This window comes from Perognathus longimembris, chromosome 10 (assembly GCF_023159225.1).
Source record: "Perognathus longimembris pacificus isolate PPM17 chromosome 10, ASM2315922v1, whole genome shotgun sequence".
NCBI lineage: Eukaryota > Metazoa > Chordata > Mammalia > Rodentia > Heteromyidae > Perognathus > Perognathus longimembris.
Window position 1 is genome coordinate 27,654,103 of NC_063170.1, and position 20,435 is coordinate 27,674,537.

Here is a 20,435-nt window from a genome sequence, read left to right on the forward strand (position 1 = left end):
TCTGTATATGTGGTGCTGGGGAATTGAACCCAGGGTCTCATGTATATGAGGCAAGCACTCTTGCCACTAGGCTATATCCCCAGCCCCCGAATCTAGCCAATTTTATCATCCAGGTAAGGATGTGGATCTGTGAATTGGCAGAAAGAAAAGACAATAATTTTCTTTTAGAATGTAAAGAACTTGACTTAGGATGGATTGTACACTTTTCAATTGGCTTTGTAAAAAGCATATGCAAACAAGTATCTCTTAAACCAAGTGCACACTGATGAGTCAGTGTAAGTGTCAGGCTTAGGAAAGAATATTTAGTATATCTTCATATGCTTTGTAGATTGCAACAAGAATGTATTTTCATTACCGCAGCATTAGACTACTACTTGAGTTTAGATGTTTGGACATAATATACTGCCTGATACCTCTACCAAATGAGCAGAATTTGCCACAGAAAAATCTCATTTTCTAAACTTAATTTTTCAAATAATCCTAGTTTGTTTGCAAAGTCCAATGAACTACAGGAGGCTACCAAAGCTGAAAGCTTTAGTACCAGCAAGAGAGGCACTGGAAAAGAAAAACTGTTTCTAAATTTTATATTCCTCATCAGTATCCTTGACAATTTAAAATTTTTATTTGTTCTGAGCATACAATCAAAGGAAAGATAAGCATAAATAAGATGAAGAAACTCTTTAAGTACTGAAACAGAGTCTAACCTGTCTGTGTAACTTGGATAAGAAACCATCTCAACAAATGGAGAGTAGAATAGTAGGGGAATACAGTCATAATGCTCAATGTATGTATATGAAAATGGAATCAGGTAACTTGACATAGGGGCGTTAGGATACGTGAGGGAGAGAATGACAAAAGGGGTGACACTGATCAACATGCATTGTATACATAAATCGACAAGTTGAATGGAAACACCTTGGTACAATTACTTAAAGATGATAATACTACTAATAATAAGGGGATTATTTCATTTTGATTTATATTTAACAGCATAATGTTGGCTTACAACTTTCTTCTAATGACAAAGTATCTTGGACCATGGTGACTGTTGACCTGCTATCACCTTTTAAATTAGTAAACTGAACAGGAAATAGGCAGAAACTTTCAAAGTTGTGCTGCTTAAATACAAGGGGGAAAAAGGTCAATTTAACTCAGCATCCCGTAATAATGCTAAAATGATCCTTGCCATCCTGTGACGAAGGACATTTACCACTAGACCCAGGCATTTCTTCTGAAATCAAATCTTACTTCTTAGTACTGTGAACAATCCCAAACAAACAGCCAAAGCATTTGGTCTGTGGTTTTAGGGTTCAGAGGCACACATACCTCACTGTTTCTAATTTAAACCAGAAAGATATGAGTTAGAGGTTAATGTATTTGAGGACTTTTACACATAAATGGAACAAGGTAATGGGAAACTTCCCATTATGCTTATTTTACTAAAAACAACTAATAAAGTTATATCTCCAAACAAGAATGCACCAAAATCTGCATTAAAGGCTGACAACTAAGGATGATTTCAGTGTTTATGGGTCTCATTAGGCTTTCCCCCCTGAAGACCCAAACAGAAGGTAATAAAGCTCTTCATACTACTCTGCCATAAATTTCTATTCTTTTATCAACAATGCAAATCATAAAATTTTCTTTAGAACTCCACACAAAGTATTTCAACTCTGGGGAATAGGGACTTTATCAAGAGAAATGCAATGTACAAAACCCTTCTTTAAATGAGCAATAAATTAATGCTTGTAACTTCACCATTCAGGAGGCTGAAGTAAGAAGATTATAAGATTTAGGTCAACCTGAGCTACATAGCATGACCATGTATATATATGTAAAAGAAAAAGGCAATCAATAAAATAAATCAGTAGGAGCCAGTCTGCTAATGGCTCTGGAACAGCCCGTCTCCACCTACCTCCTGGCTCTCACACATCTTGGAGGAGTCAGTACCCCCTGCCTCTCATGTGATATGCGAGCTGGTCTGCCTGGTTAAAAGAATAAGGCAACAGAGATGGTATACAAAGACTACACATTCTGTCTTGGGTTCTCTCTGTCTTCTCCCTTCTCAGACATTATCACTCCTTCTACAAGAGGCCAGCTGCAGCTTAGCCTAGGGAGAAGCCTATGTGGTAAGAAGCTAAGGCCTCTGGCCAACAGCAAGGAACTTAGGTCAAGTGACAACCACGGAAGTGAGCTTGGAAGTCAACTTTCCAAGGTCAGCCTTCACCTGGCTGACAGCTTGACCAACCTCATGAGAAGTCTTCAGCCAGAACTACTCAGCTAAGCTGCAATGATCCCTGACCCACAGACGCTGTGGGATGATAAATGTTTGTTCAATGTTTTAATCTGCTTAGTTTTATAGTCACTGGGTACATATACACAGCAACAGTTAACTACTATAAGATCTAAAAGACAAAGAGATACACAATTAAAAGACTGATCCAAGAAGACAAAGGAATCTTGCAAAATGTTATACAAAATATTATATATACTGTTCTCTGATGATATAAGAAATGTACTTAAGGCAACAGGTGAGAGAATGGAAACCTTCAGGCTTGGAGACTAGTCAAAATTCCGGGAAAAAAAAAAAGCTGAGAGGATTCTTCACAGAGACAGCTTCCTGTTTTTGGTTAGAAAAGAGCCACACTTAAAATAACTGGCATAAAGCATGCTTCTGGCTTAAGAAGGAAATGGCAGGAAGCTGTAATAAAGAACACTGAAAGCAACCCTGCAGGAGAAACTCTTCCTGAAGAAATGGGCCATGAGAAGAACTGATGGGGACTGTGAGTAGTACAGGAAATGACAAACTCAGTGCAAATTAGGAGCCTGAGACTCTCACAAGGTATTTGAAGCTTGTAATTAAGTACACTGGCTTAAGTGGCAGAGTATCTTTCCCACCCATCATATTCTTGCTTATAGACAAGGCTGTGTTTACCTGGGGAGAATGAAAGAGAATGCAATGAGAGCTAGCAACACCAAATTCATTTTTTTTGTTGTTGGTACTGAGGTTTGAAGTCAGGGCTCACACTTGCCAGGCAGGCATGCTATTGCTTGAGCCATACTTGCAGCCCTTTCTGCTCTGGCTGCTTCTGAGACAGGTCTCACTTTATGCCTAGGCCAGCCTTACCATGATCATCCTATTTATGCATTCTACCACAGCTAGGAAGACAGGTGTACACTACCAAGCCCAGGTTTTCTGCTGGGAGAGGGAAGGTCTCACAAACCTTTTGCCTGGGGTTGGCCTGAAATGGCAATCATCCCCTCCCCACCTCCCATCTTAGCCTCTTGTGTAGCTAGGATGACAAGCATGCATTAACATGCTGAGCTACTCACTGAGGTGACAATCTCACAGACTTGCCCAGGCTGGCTTCAAATCACAGTCCTCCTGATCTCTGCCTCCTGAGTAGCTAAGATTATAATAGTGAACCAACACACACCTTTCTATGTATTTTCAGTGTGAAGCTATCTGGAAAGGACCCATTTTCCATCACAAAAGACAACTACATGAAGTGAAATGGAAGTGTGACTCAAATAGTACAGCACCAATTTTGAATGGAAAAAGCTGAGAAAGCATAAAACCCTGAGTTCAAGCCTTAGTACCAGCACTGTGCATGCATGTACCACCCCACCTCTCTTTTAAATGAAAAGGCAAATAATATCAGGAAAACCACACATGGCAAAATGCAAGTTAGGCAACATGGAATCCTAAATTATAAAAATTGTCCTTAAGTGAGACAGATTTGTGGTTCAGCTAGCCCAGTGTTTTGTGGTCAGCAGAAACCCAAGAAAGCGATCATGAGAGGACAGGCCTGTCTTCACTGACATCAAATCTCAGTGTTTATGACTCTTATCATCAAGCCACCGGCCCAGCCCAATGCTTCAACTGATGGCTCCTACTTTACAGACATGGAAGCAGACAGCCAAGATAAAGGTGTACCTGCTAACTGTGTCAACACAAGCAAGAAAAGGTGAGATGAAAGAACACTGTGAAGGAACATATGAATCAAACCATGATCAAAGTACAGTTTTTAAAACAGTCAATCAGCTGTTTTACATAATTTACACAATAAATGATGATCTGATGATTGAAAGCTACAAAATAAGGTATATTTATAATCAGAAAATGATTTAGTTAATAGTAACTCTGAGCCAGGCACAGTGGCTCATGCTTGTAGCAAATTGTAGCTACTCAGATGTCAGACACTGATGGCTCATTCCTGTAATCCTAGCTACTCAGAAGGTAAGACTTGAGAATCATGGTTCAAAGCTAGCCAGAGCAGAAAAAAAATCCAGAAGTGGATGTGTGGCTTAAGTAGCAGACCTCCACTCTTGAGTTGAAAAAGCCAAGCAAGAGTGAGTCCCTGAGTTCAAGCCCTAGTACTGGGACCAAAAAGATAAAAATAAATAAATGAACAAACTAAATTCTAGCTATTTGTAAGGTAAAGTTTAGGAGAATTAGCACTTTAAGTCATTCAAAAAATTCTCAAACAGTTACGGGGGGTGGTGGTGCTCTCCTGGCATTCCAGCCATGTGAGGGGCTAAGATTGGGAAGATCTCAGCAAAGGCCAGCTTTGGCCCAAATCAAGATTCCATCTTAAAAATAACCAGAGTAAACAAAGGCTAGAGATGTGGCTCAAGTGGCAGACTGCAAGCATGAAGCTTTGAATTCAATGGGGGGAAAAAGTAACTGAGAAATCAAGGTTGGCAAAGTAGCTGACACTTCATTGGCAAAATCTGGCAAAGAAGAATCTAAGAGGAAGCTCAAAACTCTGTATTCAAATTCCAACTCAAGCTGTTAACTAACTTTAGCACACTGAGGAAGTCTCCAAGAAACCCGAGAGAGAAAAGCAACTGAAAAACTAAAGACTATGAGAACCACATCCTTGGAAAACCACATCCTAGAACCAAAGACTGTATCCTATGAATAAGGCAAGTACTAACAAAGTCTAAATTAAGCCTCGGTAGAATCAAGAAGTCTGTATTACTAGTGATCTACCAGGAGGAAATGTGACGATGATGATTACTACAGCCTTTATATTCTTTCATCTACAAGAAAAAAATTTCTAGTGAATGCTGAAATAATATAGAACAAATGACTAATCACCAAGAAAAGGAGTTGGAGTTACAGCTAAGCAGCAGAAGTGTTTATGTAACACTAAGTAATAAATGAAAAACAACCACCAAATGAACAACAAAAAAAACCCAGGGGGATCAAAGGTATAGTCAAACAGCTTTAAAACTCTAAGTAGTATGGCCAAGAAAACAAAGGAAAAGATGGATCAAAGGATGGAAAGAGGGCTGGGAATACGACCTAGTGGCAAAGTACTCACCTTGTGAACATAAAGCCCTGGGTTCGATTCCTCAGCAACACACACACACACACACACACACACACACACACACACACACACACACACACCCTGGGTTCGATTCCTCAGCAACACACACACACACACACACACACACACACACACACACACACACGGAAGTGGTGCTGTGGCTTAAGTGGTAGAGTGCTAGCCTTGAGCAAAAAGAAGCCAGAGACAGTGCTCAGGCCCTGAGTTCAGGCCCCAGGATTGGTAAAAAATGGAAAAAGAAAGAAAAAGGAAAAAAAGGATGGAAAGATAAAATTTCAACGAAGAGCCCACTAGAATCTATATAAAGAATCAAATGGATATTCAAAAAGAAAATAGAATCCCTAGAAATTAGAATTCTGTAAGTTTAGTAGCAGACAATGAAATAATGAACTGGCATATAGGGAAACAAAAATATACAAAACTGAATTAGAGAGAAAAATTACTGAAAAAAATAGAACAGAAGATAAGACAGGTAAATGTTTCTTTTCAGAGATGCAGAAGAAGGAAGAACAAAATGGGGAGAATATTTGAAGAGAGAAGAGTAAAAGGCAGACAAGTTAAGAAAAGTAAGAAGTCCTCAAGTTGAGCAACAGTATACAAAGCCCACTTCCTTTCCTGCACCATTGCAGCAAGTCTGGAAGCAGAGCCCAGGCCTGGCAGTGTTCACGAGAGTGCTGACAAGACACTTGCCAATCAAACCAACACATTCTTTCTTTCTCACAGATGTTAACTAGACATATATGACACCTGTGTAACTGAATGCATGGATATTTGTCTGGCTCCACAGTATGTAAACTTAAATACATGGAATATTTGACTTGGCTAAAGGAGAATGTACTTTTATTCCTCAACCCAAGAGATTACAGTATAGTTATATTACTGTATGTAGTTAATATAATTAACTAGTACACAAGAAATTCAGAATACTCTACTACTATGGAGAAAAAGAATCATGTAGTATTGCTTCTGTTAAATATCCCTACAGGTGACATAAATAATAAAATTGACACTAATCAACTATGAACCTTGTCTGTCTTCTACATTTCCGGTTACCATTTGGTGTAACTACCAGCTGATATCCCACAAATGAGTCCAGAGCTTTGGGGCCTGTTCCACAGAGTTTGGTACACAGGCAGTTTCTCCCTGCTTTGAAGCTTGTGGCCTGAAATTATTTTCCTTTCTGGCAGTAACTAAGTTTGCTATTAGTTTTTAACACTAAAAATAACTCTTACACTGCATTACTTGAAATTTCTAAACTGTTTTCTTCTATACTCCAATTTTAAGTAATTCATTTCTTAACGTGTAACTTTCAGTTACTGTCCAGTTGAGCTTTATGGCATGAAAACCTACTGTAGACTTATAGACCATATTTTTAGTTTGGCTTAATTGAGATAAAAAACAATGAGGACAATGGCTTACAGTAACTCAAGGTTATATTATAAGACTAGAGCCAACACAGCATCATATCTGAATCTCTAATAAAGAATACAACCAAAATTGTCCTCAAAAACAAATATTTGGGGCTGGGGATATAGCCTAGTGGCAAGAGTGCCTGCCTCGGATACACGAGGCCCTAGGTTCGATTCCCCAGCACCACATATACAGAAAACGGCCAGAAGCGGCGCTGTGGCTCAAGTGGCGGAGTGGTAGCCTTGAGCAGGAAGAAGCCAGGGACAGTGCTCAGGCCCTGAGTCCAAGGCCCAGGACTGGCCAAAAAAAAAAAAAAAAAAAAAAAAATCCAAAAAACAAAAAACAAATATTTGCCCTAAATATTTATTCATCTGGATGACTTGGGTAGTACTGCTTATCTACATTATCATTTAGGAGATGTTCTGTGATTTAAAAACTAATAATCACAGAAACATCATAAGCAAATGTTACCATAAAAATTTGTATGATACTTTTAGGCAGGGACAGGAGGGGGAAACTCGGAGAAAGTAAAAAGGAAATGTGCTCATCACCTGACTTATGAAATGGTAGCTCCTCTGTACAAAACCTTTTAGCAATAATATTATTTTAAAAATCATATGCTTACATATAGATCTTAAGTTCTTGAAGATCTGTGAGTTATTTATGAATGCTAATATTATAACTATGGTAATGGATATTATGCAATATATACAAACATAGGTATATATATACATACACATATTACACAATATATGTCTTTTTTTTTTTTTTTTTTTGTCAGCCATGGGGCCTGAACTCAGGGCCTGGCACTGACCCTGAGAATTTTTTCCAAGGCTAGCATTCTACCACTTTGAGCCACAGTTCCACTTCCAGTTTTCTGGTGGTTAATTGGAGATAAAGAGTCTCATGGACATTCCTGCCCAGCTTTGAACCTCAATTCTCAGATCTTAGCCTCCTGAGTAACTAGGATACAGGTGTGAGGCACCAGTGCCCAGTGCAATATATTTTACTAAATCTTAAACATAATTTTCAAAATGTGTTAATCACATATACTTGATTCAACACATTCCCTTTCTAACGATCACAGAAAAGAGAAAGACAAAAGCCTGAGGTTATGTGCTATGATGGCTGTGCTGAAGGCCATATCACAAAGAAATTGCTGGAAGAACATAAAGGGAAAATTAGGATCATTTACATAGATATAGAGCTCTTTTTTTTTTCCTTGGGTAGTACTGGGCATTGGGCTTGCTAAGCAGGTGCTCTACAACTGAAGCCAGCCCTCATTCTTAGAAAGCACTCTCTCACTTAAGAAAGTTATTTAAAAATTCCAATTTCTGGAGGCATTGGCTCAAATGGTAGAGTGCCAGCTGTGAGCAAAGAAGCCGAGAGCTTGAGGTCCTGAGTTTAAGCTCCAGTACTGGTATATAAGTTAAAAAGAAATGATATATTATGGTGAGATGAAATTCCAAAACTCAGGAGTTGAGTTCAAGGCCAGCTAGAACTATATGTAGTGATAATCTCTCTCAAAAATAAAATTCCTATTTCTATAGATAGAACATGTGTTTATTTTACAATTCTTCGATTACAGTGTATTAAATGTCTCTAGTAAAATGAATAGAAATAAAAGTATAACCTAAAGGACAAAAAGAATAAGATGAAAATGACTGATAAAAGATGGTAAGTCAGAAAGTAGATGGACAAAAATACAATAAAAATATAGTAAGCTAAAGAAAATAGAAAGCTTGGAGTCTGCAGGGTAGGGATGAGCCCTAACAAGGAGCAGATTTGAGCAGTGGAATTCTACAAAGCTTCAGAAATCCTAGGTATCCTTGGGAGTACAGGTGAAAAGAAAAGTCTTAAGTTTATGTGGTATCACAGCCTGGGTAATTTACAATAAACAGAAATTAATTTGTCTCCTGAGTTTGAAAGTCTAAGACCAAGGACCAGATCTGAGCTGAGGAAGGTTTTCTTGTTGCAAAATATGGATGTTAACTACATCAGCCCACTGAGCCCACTACAAGTTAAGACTCTTTAATCACACTTACCCAGCTGCTTTCTGGAAAGAGCCTCAGAAATGGTATATCTAATAAATCTCTTTATGAAAAGAAATCTTCTTTTCCTCCCTACTAAAGTCATTTTTCTTTCTTTCCATCCTCCCTCCCTCCCCCCCCCCCCCTGCAATTGGTCATGGGGCTTAAACTCAGGGCCTGGGCCCAGTCTCTGAGTGCTTTTGAGTCACAGCTCCACTTCCTGTTTTCTGGTAGTTAATTGGAGATAAGAGTCTCATGGACTTTCCTGTTTGGGATGGCTTCCAATCATAATCCTCAGATCTCAGTTTCCAGAGTAGCTATGATTACAGAGGCAGGAGCTACTAGGGCCCAGCTTAAAGTCATTTTTCTTAAAAGAAAGTTTTAGCAAACAGCACGGTATGATGAACTGAACGCTCTTATGGTTTAAGGGTAAGAAAGTTCAAACATTTTAACTGAATAGCAAAGGAAATATCCACATTTGGGTAATTCTAGTAACACAACATTCCTAATGAAGTTGCCTCCTGAATTATTGAAGAAAAAAATAATTTATATTACATTTAATTATATATCTACAAAAGATGTGAGAAAAACAAATGATTATATGAGAAGCTCTACAGAGCAAAATATTTGTCCTGGCAGTCTTGGACACCTAGGGTTTTAAAAATGCTGTTCACAATATTGTGTTTAAATTATTTTTTTTTTGAGACAAAGATTTTTGTGTAGCCCAGGTTGGCCTCAAACTCAATTCCTCTTGCCTCAGCCTCCCTCACGTGCTAGGATAACAGGTGTGTATGCCATCATGCTTGGCTTATAGCAATTTTTTTATGTTTATAAATTATTCAATAAGTTAGTAACTGCCTGAGTAAGAGAATGTTAGGCCTATATATTAAGTGTACCATCATTACAAATCTAGATAGTTACTATATTCTTAAAGCATTAATAATATAACTTCAGTTAAAACTTCATACTGCCAGGTGCCAAGGCTAAGTCTGAAATCCTGCATAGTCAGGAGGCTACATTTGGAGAATCTATGTTCAAAGGCCACCTGGGAAGAAAAATCTAGACGACTCCATCTCCAAATTAACCAACAAAAAGCCAGACTAGAGTGTAGCTCAAGTGGTAGAGCTCCAGTCAAGCAAAGAAGAAGAGCAAGCATGAGGCTCTGAGTTCAAACTCTGGTATTAGAAAAAGCAAAAATCAAACAAAACCCAACTGTGTACTATGTGCAAAGGAGAATCCTCTTGATGAACTGTACCAAACCTTAACTTAGTATACGTTCACGGGATGCATTTTCCAACTGAGTCCTATGTGCCACTGCTCTAAGAACTAGCAAACCCTTTCCCTCCATACTCAGTAGTGTCACTTACTCCTAGCTGCTAGACTCAGGGCATGAGAGGCCACTAACCTTCTCCCTCAGTCACATCACAACGGTCCAGCTTGGCTTCCTTGTGCTGTCCTTCTGCGACCTTCACAGCAACTGCTCGGCATATGGCCCCAAATTTTCTATCCAGAGAACGAACCCCTGCTTCTCTGGTATACCTGTCATCAAATAAAAATATTTTATATTTTGGCAAACCACCATCTATAAAAATACTATACCCTCAGTACAGGAGGTAGAGCTCTACAGGACTGCAGTTCCAGGTTAGCCAGGGCAAAAAGTTAGCAACCCAACTACTCAGGAGGCTGAGATCTGAGGACCCAGTTCAAAGCCAGCCCAGGTGAATCTTATTTCCAAATATCCACCAGAAAACTAGAAGTAGAGCTGTGGTTCAAAGTGGTGGAGCTCTGAACTTGAGCAAAAGAGTTCAGGGACAAGACCCAGGCCCTGAGTTCAAGCCCCATGGCCGACAAAAGAAAAGTAATGTTATCTTTTTTTTAAAGTTATTAGGGCTGGGAATATGGCCTACTGGCAAGAGTGCTTGCCTTGTATACATGAAGCCCTGGGTTTGATTCTCCAGCACCACATATATAAGAAATGGCCAAATGTAAGCAATGCCTAATGTGTGAAACTGTAACCTCTCTGTACATCAGTTTTATAATAAAAACTTAAAAAAAGAAAAAGAAAAAAAAAAAAGAAATGGCCAGAAGTGGTGCTGTGGCTCAAATGGTAGAGTGCTAGCCTTGAGCAAAAAGAAGTCAGGGACAGTGCTCAGGCCCTGAGTTCAAGGCCCAGGAATGGCAAAAAAATAAAATAAAATTTATTTAAAAAATGCATATTTACAAGTACATTGCTCTTTCTTAAGTACTAACTTCTCCACACTTAAAACATTTCATTAAAATAGTATTATTTCTTAAATATATGTGTATATTTTCAGCCTCAACTAGATGCTTTTTTTATCTTCATGCATTTTAAAACTGTTGTTATAAAGGTGATATACAGAAGAATTACAGTTATGTAAGTCAGGTAGTGACTACATTTCTTTTTGAACCATGTCATCCCTTTCCTTGCTCTCTCCCAGTTTTTCCTTCCCATCCCCACTTACAAGTTCAACATAGTGTTTAATGAGTTCCACTGCTGCATTTGTCCTTACATTTCTATGTTCCCTTATCCACTCAGATAGATAAAGGAACAAATAAGACAAAGAGAAAACAACAACAGCAAAACAGGAAAAAACCTCTACTGTCCATATCCTAGAGTTTGTTTTGATTAACATTATTTTATATGATCAGAAACACATGTCCCAGTGTATTTTACTTTTTACCATTCAATGTGTTTACTTGTAGACTTATCAGCACATTCTAGCTACCACAAATGAGGGAAACCAAGCAACCTATGTTTCTCTGCATCTGGCTGACTTTGCTTAAGATAATTTTTTCCGTTTCCTTATGAATGGTACAATATCTTTCTTTCTTTTATACAGATATCAGTCAATTAAAAAACATTCTGGTTTATTTGTACTTGAAATATTGCTGAATCAGAGGAGTTACATTTATTTTTATTTTTATTTTTTGCCAGTCCTGGGGCTTGAACTCAGGGCCTTAGTTCTTTTTGCTCAAGGCTGGCACTCTATCACTTAAGCCACAGCACCACTTCAGGCTTTTTGTATATATGTGGTGCTGAGGAATCGAACCCAGGGCTTCATGTATATGAGGCGAGCAATTTACCACTAGGCCATATTCCCAGCCCCACACTTTTTTTTTAACTAATGTAAAGAGTCCAAAACAGGAATTTAGTGTTTATCATGAACTGTGCTGAATCACTGACCACTCTGGTACATTTTCATTGGGATTGTGTAAAAGATGTCATAGAGGGTTAAGGTTTGAAACCATGCAGGTAGAAAAGTCCAGAAGACTCTTACCTCCAATTAACCAGCCCAAAACAAAAACAAAACAAAACAAACAACAACAACAACAAAAACCTGCAAAAAAAATAAGCCAGAGGCATGGCTCAAGTGGTAGAGAATTAGCTATGAGCAAAAACAGTGGTGAGTGTTAGGCCTTGAGTTCAACTAAAAAAATAAAATAAAACCCAACACAAAACAACAAAACAAAACAACACCACATAACATAAAATAAAATAAATGCAGTTTCATCTTAACTAAATTTGATTAGGCGAAAGCAGATTTTCAATGTTGTGAGAAAAACAGATAAAAACCTGTTGGTTAAATACTGTAAAGTGAAACCAATTTCAATCAAAGAGAGCTAGATAAAAAGTTCAGCTGGGTGCCAGTGTCATGTCTATTAACATAGCTCCTCATAAGGCTGAGATCTGAGAATCGCAGTTCAAAGCCAGTCTGGACAGAAAAGCCCATGGAAATTAAGGGCTTGACACAAGAGATAATAAGCAGTAAGTAAGTAAGGACTGGCAGGCTGGTTACACTGGGAGGTGGGTGAGACTAGGACATTAAGGATTTGTACCTAAGAAAACAAAAAACAAAAAGCAAAAAACAAGATCAGGGCCCTCCTAGACACGAAGCTCTCGGTTCGATTCCCCAGCACCACATATATGGAAAACAGCCAGAAGGGGCGCTGTGGCTCAGGTGGCAGAATGCTAGCCTTGAGTGGGAAAAAGCCAGGGACAGTGCTCAGGCCCTGAGTCCAAGGCCCAGGACTGCACAAAAAAAAAAAAAGAAAATAAAAAGGATCTGTACCTGTAATATATGCTAAAAGATGAAAACCTCAATGGTAATACTCCATGTCCTCACCTACAATCTAAACCTTGCTTAGACTAGCATACACTTGTTTTTAAAAAATAAAAACCATATGAAGCCATTAAAACAAAGAGAGTTCCTAATGTCTACAGATAAAAAGCATATAAAAACGAGCTGAGGAGATGGCACTGTGGCTCAAGTGGTATAGAGCTAGCTTTGGGATACAGAGATTAGGGATAGCGCCCAGAGTTCAAGCCCCGTGACCGACTCCTACTTCTACCCCCTAAAAAAGTAAAAATCAGCTGAGGGTGTACTCAAATGGTATACCAAGTATGAAGCCCTGAGTTCTGACATAAAACTCCAGTACTGACATAAAAAAGTATACAAAAATGAAATAGTACTCTAAGCAACAACTGGAAAATACAGCCAATGATTATATTTTAGACTCATAATTCAAAGTCAGATAAGCTATGCACTTTTCTCCATCATTTCCATTTTATTGATTTGGAAACTATAAGCACCTTGTTGCAAATACCCAAAGATTTAAGTTGTTATCTGAATAATGATCTTGTTGGAATATTTGGGCAAATAAACAAATTTCTTTCCCTTGGCATTATGTATACACTATCACAAGACAAGTGAAGAAAGAAACCCCAAGGTTATATTTAGTCCTGCTGTTGTATATATAAATTTAAACAGACCCATAGGAAGGCTGGCACAGATCAAAAGGCAGTCAGATCAGCCAAACTCAAAGTCAAGGTGGAGAGAAACTACACATCCCTTGGCAGAACAGTCGCTGAGGAGGGTTTGGTAGCCTGACCCAACCTACAGGGTGATGCAATGAATCTGTAAGAGTGAGCCATGAAAACTCTAAGAGGCAGTGGTGACATAAATTCTCAACAGGATATATTTTCCATTCAAATACACAACCTATAATTTATCAAGCCTCTACTCAGTTAATTTAAGCAGTGCTTGCCACAGGCACTAGTTAACAAATTTAAGACATACTTTCACTATTGTTCTAATGTTAATTCTGAAGATTAAAACTGAGAATTTTTTTTTTAAATTTCTTAAAGGAAAAAATATTTGAATAACCTAAAACAGATGTTTGAAAGCAGAAGCTCATTTCAAGTGAGCTCAACAATTTTCAAGATCCTAGGCATAAAGAGTATTTGTTGATTTATTAAATTAATCCCTTGTATTGCTCTTGTGGCAAGGTAGAAATCCTGGTTCAGTAAGGTCTTCTCAATGAAGATCTAAGTTTCTCTTTGGAAGTCGGCCTCCTACAGAGCCCTGTGTAAATGGGTAGCAGGGCCAAGCCTGCTGAGCAGTTGTTGGAGAGAGAAATGGATGCTATGGACCCACAGAGATGGAGATGATGGCTGACTGACCTGGTGATGATGGCAAGTGTGGTCGCTTGAGGGATCTGAATCTGCTGGGGAGTCAGCCCGTGCTGCTCCAGCTGTTTTGGGATCAGGTGTCTATGAGCAATCTCAATCTTCTCCTCCTGTGTATACCCTGGGAAAAAAAGGACCTCACTGGGTAGTTATTCACATGGCTCCCACAATACCATGGGTTTCAGTGAGTCATTGTAAAGACAATGAATCTTACATTTAAAATGAATTCAAGTACAACTTCTAATAGCATAACTGGAATAAGAAAAATTAACCTTAATTGATAGCTCATAATTTTCCTAAATTTTCACAAACAAAACAATGCTTTTTAAAAAAAATCCCCACATTTTAGGGGAAAAAACTAGAAATAACATACTTAAGAGGCTTTATGTTTTTACTGATTGGGACCCCTCAGTGAGTATAGTCTTAATTTACCCCTAAACTCAGTAAAAAAATAAAAAAAATTTAAAAAATCTACCTTAATTAATGTACCCTTTCTGTCTAACAAATAAAAAGTTAGGTATAAATTGGTAAGCATCTTTTATATAGAAAAAGGAGTTTAAAACAGCAGAGAAGTTATAAGGCAGGACTAGCAAGCCTGTCAGAGGCAGAAGGCATGTCGCACACTCCCCTCAGCAGAGCTATCTTCACCATTTTTCTATGGGGTTTCTGTCTTAACCTGGAGTCTCCAAGCAAGTGAATCACATTATTTATTTTAGACTTTTTACTCCATCGCAGTTTAAAACTACATATAAGGGTCTGCAAGGCTCACAGATGATTAAGAAATCAATTACCCTCACTGAATAGCAAATCTTTCAGATTAATACAATGCATTAAGATTATATCTACCCAATTTAGATTTTAATAAGTATTCACTGGTATTTGATTTTTCTTAGGGTAAAATAATTCTGAGTAATTAAAGTAAGATGGAGAGACTATAATTTAAGAAAAACTAAAAGACTTCTCAAAGATGCCAGTGAAGTACGGTAAAAACAAACAACAACAACAAAAACATGTGACTACCTGATAATCAACTACACTGGGAATTGAAAGGCACATGCAAGCTTACATTAAAGAAAGGAGGCCAGATAGTCCAGTTTGCTTGGGAGCCACTTCTTATTCAGAGTAAAATATTACATAATGCTTTCCCAGAGAACTGGCAAAGAGTTCAGACACTGTTTCACAGAAATAAACTATTTCTATCTGTAATTTCTGAAATAGCTTCAAAGAATATCTTCCTTTCCACAAAATGTGATCATTCTTCAGTAATAAATTAAATCTGAGCATGTTTACAGAATATTCATATACTCTTATCTGGCACGCACAAAGTTTTGTTGTTCCCAAGTCTGAATCTACAGAAAATCTGGTATAATTATATCCCTTACCAGGACTGTTGAAGATTATACATTGGCAAATTGGCTTCTGTTAGTTTTTTGTTTTCTGTTTCTGTGCTGGTCCTGGGTCTTAAACTCAGAGCCTGGGTACTCTCCCTGAGCTTTTTGCTCAAGTCTAGTGCTCATGCCACTTGAGCCACAGCTATACTTCTAGCTTTTTTGGTGCTTAATTGGAGTGTCATGGACTTTCCTGCCTGGGCTGGTGTTAAATGGCAATCCTCAGAGCTTGGCCTCCTGGGCTGCTAGGATTTACAGGCGTGAGTCATGGGCGCCCCACATGATCCATTATAAAGGTATCCTTAAGAAAGACAAGCTATATAAAAAAATACTTATTTTATTATCAATGGTGTACCTGGAACCTGAATGATCTCCATCCTATCCAACAAGGCAGGTGGAATAGTAGCAGTGGTGTTAGCAGTAGCTATAAAAAGAACTTGGGAAAGGTCAAAGGCTACATTCAGATAATGATCTGTGAAGTTATGGTTCTGTTCAGGATCCAACACCTAGAAGAGAACAATAAACATTCAAACATTTAGTAGTTTCAAAAGAAAGATGCATAAACTAAAGCGTGCAATGTAGTTATTTAGTAAATATGGGTAATACAAAAACCTAAGGATTGTTCTTTGCATTTCTCACATTCTAAATGATGTTAAAATTGTTACATGTTTAGTGTCATATCTAAAAACAAGGTAGCATACAGCACAAAGATGCAAAAATTAGTCTCAAACGCTGCTCTTCAATCTGTTCCCTAATTTAGGCTCAGCATGTGGCCTTACAAGTGGCCAATCCTACAGAACTGGTTTCCCTCTTGGTGACAGACCCTTTTCTACCTGCTATGGGAATATAAAGCACATTCTTTTGCCGGGCTTCGGTGGCTGACATCTGTAATCCCAGCTACTCAGGAGGCTGAGACCTGAGGACTGAGGTTCAAAGCCAGCCTGGGCAGGAAAGTCCAGGAGACTCTTATCTCCAAGTAACCACCAGAAAACCACAAGTGCAAGTGGTGCTGTGGCTCAAGTGGTAGAGTGCTGGCCTTGAGCTGAAGAGCTCAGGGATAGTACAAAGGTCCAAAGTTCAAGTCCCACAACCGACAAAAAAAATAAATAAAAGTACAGTCTTTTGGTACATATATGTGTGTGTATATATGTACATATACAGGTGTATATGTACATATATACATAAATCTCTATACAGAAAGAAGGAAAGATAGATGATAGACGTATATAAATGCATATACATGCCCATGAATATACTTGTCTTTTTGGTCTAGTGTCCATATATGAGTGAAAACATAGTATTTGGCTTTGGGAATTTGACTGTTCTTAGACAACTTAATGTTCTCAAATGCTATCCATTTTCCTGTAAATGACATCGTTTCATTTTTTTTCTTTATGCCTATGTAATGTTTCATGATAGATATGTACTATATCTTCTTTATTGCTCATCTGTTGTTGGGCACCTCAGGGATTCTATTGTTTGGTTATTGGAAATAGTACCGCAATATAAATATGGATATGCAGGTATCTTCTTTTTTATATTGATTTCTTTTCCTTGATATATATTCTTAATAGTAGTATGATAGAGTCACAGTGAAGGGCTATTAGTTTTTTGAGGAACCCCCAGACTGATTTCTATAGTGCCCATCAACAGTGTATGAGGGGTCCTCTATGATGGTTCCTTTTTCCCAGGTACTTCCTCACTTGTTTGTTTTCTTGATGATAGCCATTCTGACTGGGGACATTGAATTTTTCTTCTTGTATATGTTAGCCGTTTTTTGTTTGTTTATTTTTGGCTTGGCTTGTCTGCCTGGCTGGGTTTCTACTATTAAATTACTCTTCAGCCCAGCTTTTTGCTGGTTATTTTTAAGATGGGAGCCTCTACAATTGTTCTGCCTGGGCTGTCTATGAACGTCCAACCTCCTGATCCAGGATCACAGTCATAAGCCACTGGCACTCATCTAGCCATTTGTATTTCTTCTTTTAAGAACTGTCCAATTAATTTGCCAATTTATTAGTTGGATTATATGTTCTTTTGCTATTTAATTTTTTATCTCTTTGTGTAATGTGGATATTAATCCTTATAGTTATTTTTCATGTAGTGTTTCAGGTCTATTCATGAATAGGCCTGACTGAGATCATCCTTTTTGCACTTCACACTTTTTGACCAGGTTGTCTGGAACTATGTTCCTCTCAATATATACTTCCCAAGTACCTGAACTAATATTCATACAAATTAACATCAAGGTTCACTTGGTTTAGGTACTATAAGTTTTATTTACAGGAGGATTATACAGAATGGTTTCACTAATCTTTTTACTGTTTCCACAGCTTGGCCTTACCCAGCATTAGAGCCATAAATCCATAAATATGTAGCTTTTCATATTGATTTTCACTTAATAATATGCATTTTTGGTTCTCTCTCCTCTCCTCCTCCTCCTCTCTCTCTCTCTCTCTCCCTTCCCCCTCCCTCTCTCTTTTCTTTCTGGTACTGGGGCTTGAATTCAGGCCCTCAAGTCCTCACGTGGATTTTTACACATAGCTGCAGCTCTACCACATGAGTCACACCTCTATTTACAGCTTTTTGCTAGTTACACAGAGATAATAATCTTATGGGTTTGTCTGTCTGGCCTGGCATCAAATCACAGTTCTCAGATCTTAGCTTTCTAAGTATAGGCAGGTTACAGGTGTGAGGATTACAGGATTACAGGTCCTAGCTGGCTTGTCTCTACGTTTTTATGCTTGAGAGTATTTTTTTTTGATACTGAGTAAATTTATAGTTTGGATGGGCCACAGATTATCCATTTACTTATTGAAAGGTAACTTGGTTACTTCTAGATTTTGCAATTATTAATAAAATAAAATATATATTTTTAAAAACATAGAAAAGCTATGCTAGTACACAATAAAAATGATGAATGGTTAAAAGCATATCAGCCCAATTAGAAATAAGGGTAAAAACACCAAACAGGCTGGTCATGGTGGTTACACCTATAATCTCTGCACTTGGGAGGCTGAGGCATGAGTCCTTGGCCATTGTGGGCTATAGAGCAAAACTCTGTCTCAAAAAAGAAAAGAGAAAGAAATATAAGATGCTTTTATGTAGATGTCAACTGCTTCAGACTTCAGTCTGTATCAAATTTATTATTACTGGCAGCACTAGGAATTGAACTCACAGTCTGATGCTTGCTAGCTGGCTCAATCACTCTACCACTTGAGTCATATCCAGAGTCTTGGTTTTTTTCCACAGCCAGCCTGGAACCACAATCCTCTACCTCCATTTCCAAGCAGCTAGGACTACAGGAACATAGTGGCTTCTTTTCTGAAATAGTCTAACTTTTTTGCTAGGATGGCTTCAAACTAATCTTTCTATCTCCACTTCCCAAGTGTTGGGATTATAGGCCTGCCCTAACACACCTGGCTCCTGTATCATATGTTCTTCCCATAACTAACCACAGTCTAATGCACACATTATTCAAATATGATCTACTTTCATTCACATTCTTCAAGTGTTATTACAAACAGGGAATTTTCTACATGTTACCTCAAGCAACGCAGCCGCAGGATCACCCTGTAAACTTTTCCCCAACTTGTCAACTTCATCTAACAGGAACACTGGGTTGTTAACTCCAACAGTCTTCAAGCCATTGATTATGCGACCAGGCATACTGCCAACATAGGTGCGTCTAAAAAAAAAAGCAGTAGTAAATCCACAGCAATGAAGTGTCAGGAGATAATCCACTACTGAGAAATTAAACTTCAGGACTTTAAAGAAGTCACTTAGCTACTACCACAATAGAGTGAAGAGCTGTTAAACATTTAAAAGTACTATGATACATATCAAAAAGCTACTAGACACAATTCTTATTTTCTTCTTAATCTATGTTGCGAGTTAACAAATACAATAAAAGAAATGAATCTATTTTTAGCATTTAGTAAAATGGAAAGTGACACATTTAAGTCACATAGTTCTGGTCTTGCTCCTGGAGATTCCAAAAGGTTCATAAACTTCCTATAATTCCTGAAGTCTGCTTGGTTTGTCAGACTAACTTCCTGCCCAACACAACCACCATTTCATATTCTGAAGAAGCTGTCCAAAAAGAAATGTGCTTGTCACCTGACTTATGTAAACATGAAATAAAACAATATCAACCATGAAAAGACATATCTTGCTGGAAAACTCTGATATTAACAGCAATTTACTAAGTTTGATTACTAATTTTTTATTTGCTGCCTAAATCCTAAGGGCAAATGCTGCTTCTGAAAGGGACTATGACACTGAGTGTGGGAAAGAAATGAGCAACCTCACCCAGTTATCTCAGGATCCACACACAGCCAGGTTACTGAACAAGCTTCAGTTCTGCCATATGACCAAAGTAGGACAGAATACAGAGTGACCTTTGAAGATAAGAAAGCCTGAGAAATGTTGTGAGAATGCCTTTCATCCAGGGAAGGTGATCCCAGTGCTTGAGCCAGAAACAATAAACACTGTCCTGCCACAATAAGGAATTAGCAAACCCAGATTTCAGACTGTGATACAGAAAGAAAAAAGTTCAAAATTACTAAACTCCTACACATATGCCATTACTCTGATTTTTAAGAGTGTCAGGCAAAGGAAAATTCTTTTAAATCTGGAAACCTCTGTGCCTCACTCGTGTGTGTGTGTGTGTGTGTGTGTGTGTGTGTGTGTGTGTGCATTCATACCAGTTCTAGGGCTTGAACTCAGGGCCTAGGTGTTGCCCTTAAGCTTTTTTGCTCAAGGC

The 20,435-nt window shown here is 38.2% G+C and overlaps 1 protein-coding gene across 1 annotated transcript in view; it reads right to left on the minus strand.

Annotated features, from left to right (window-relative positions):
* Lonp2 (lon peptidase 2, peroxisomal) overlaps positions 1-20,435 on the minus strand; it is an 85,847-nt gene that overhangs the window by 30,737 nt on the left and 34,675 nt on the right. The window contains exons 8-11 of the mRNA XM_048355663.1: positions 19,217-19,358; positions 16,029-16,179; positions 14,280-14,406; positions 10,203-10,336 (exon numbers count right to left, since the gene is read on the minus strand). Of these exons, the coding sequence (XP_048211620.1) occupies positions 10,203-10,336; positions 14,280-14,406; positions 16,029-16,179; positions 19,217-19,358 (554 nt within the window). The remainder of the gene's footprint in view (positions 1-10,202; positions 10,337-14,279; positions 14,407-16,028; positions 16,180-19,216; positions 19,359-20,435) is intronic.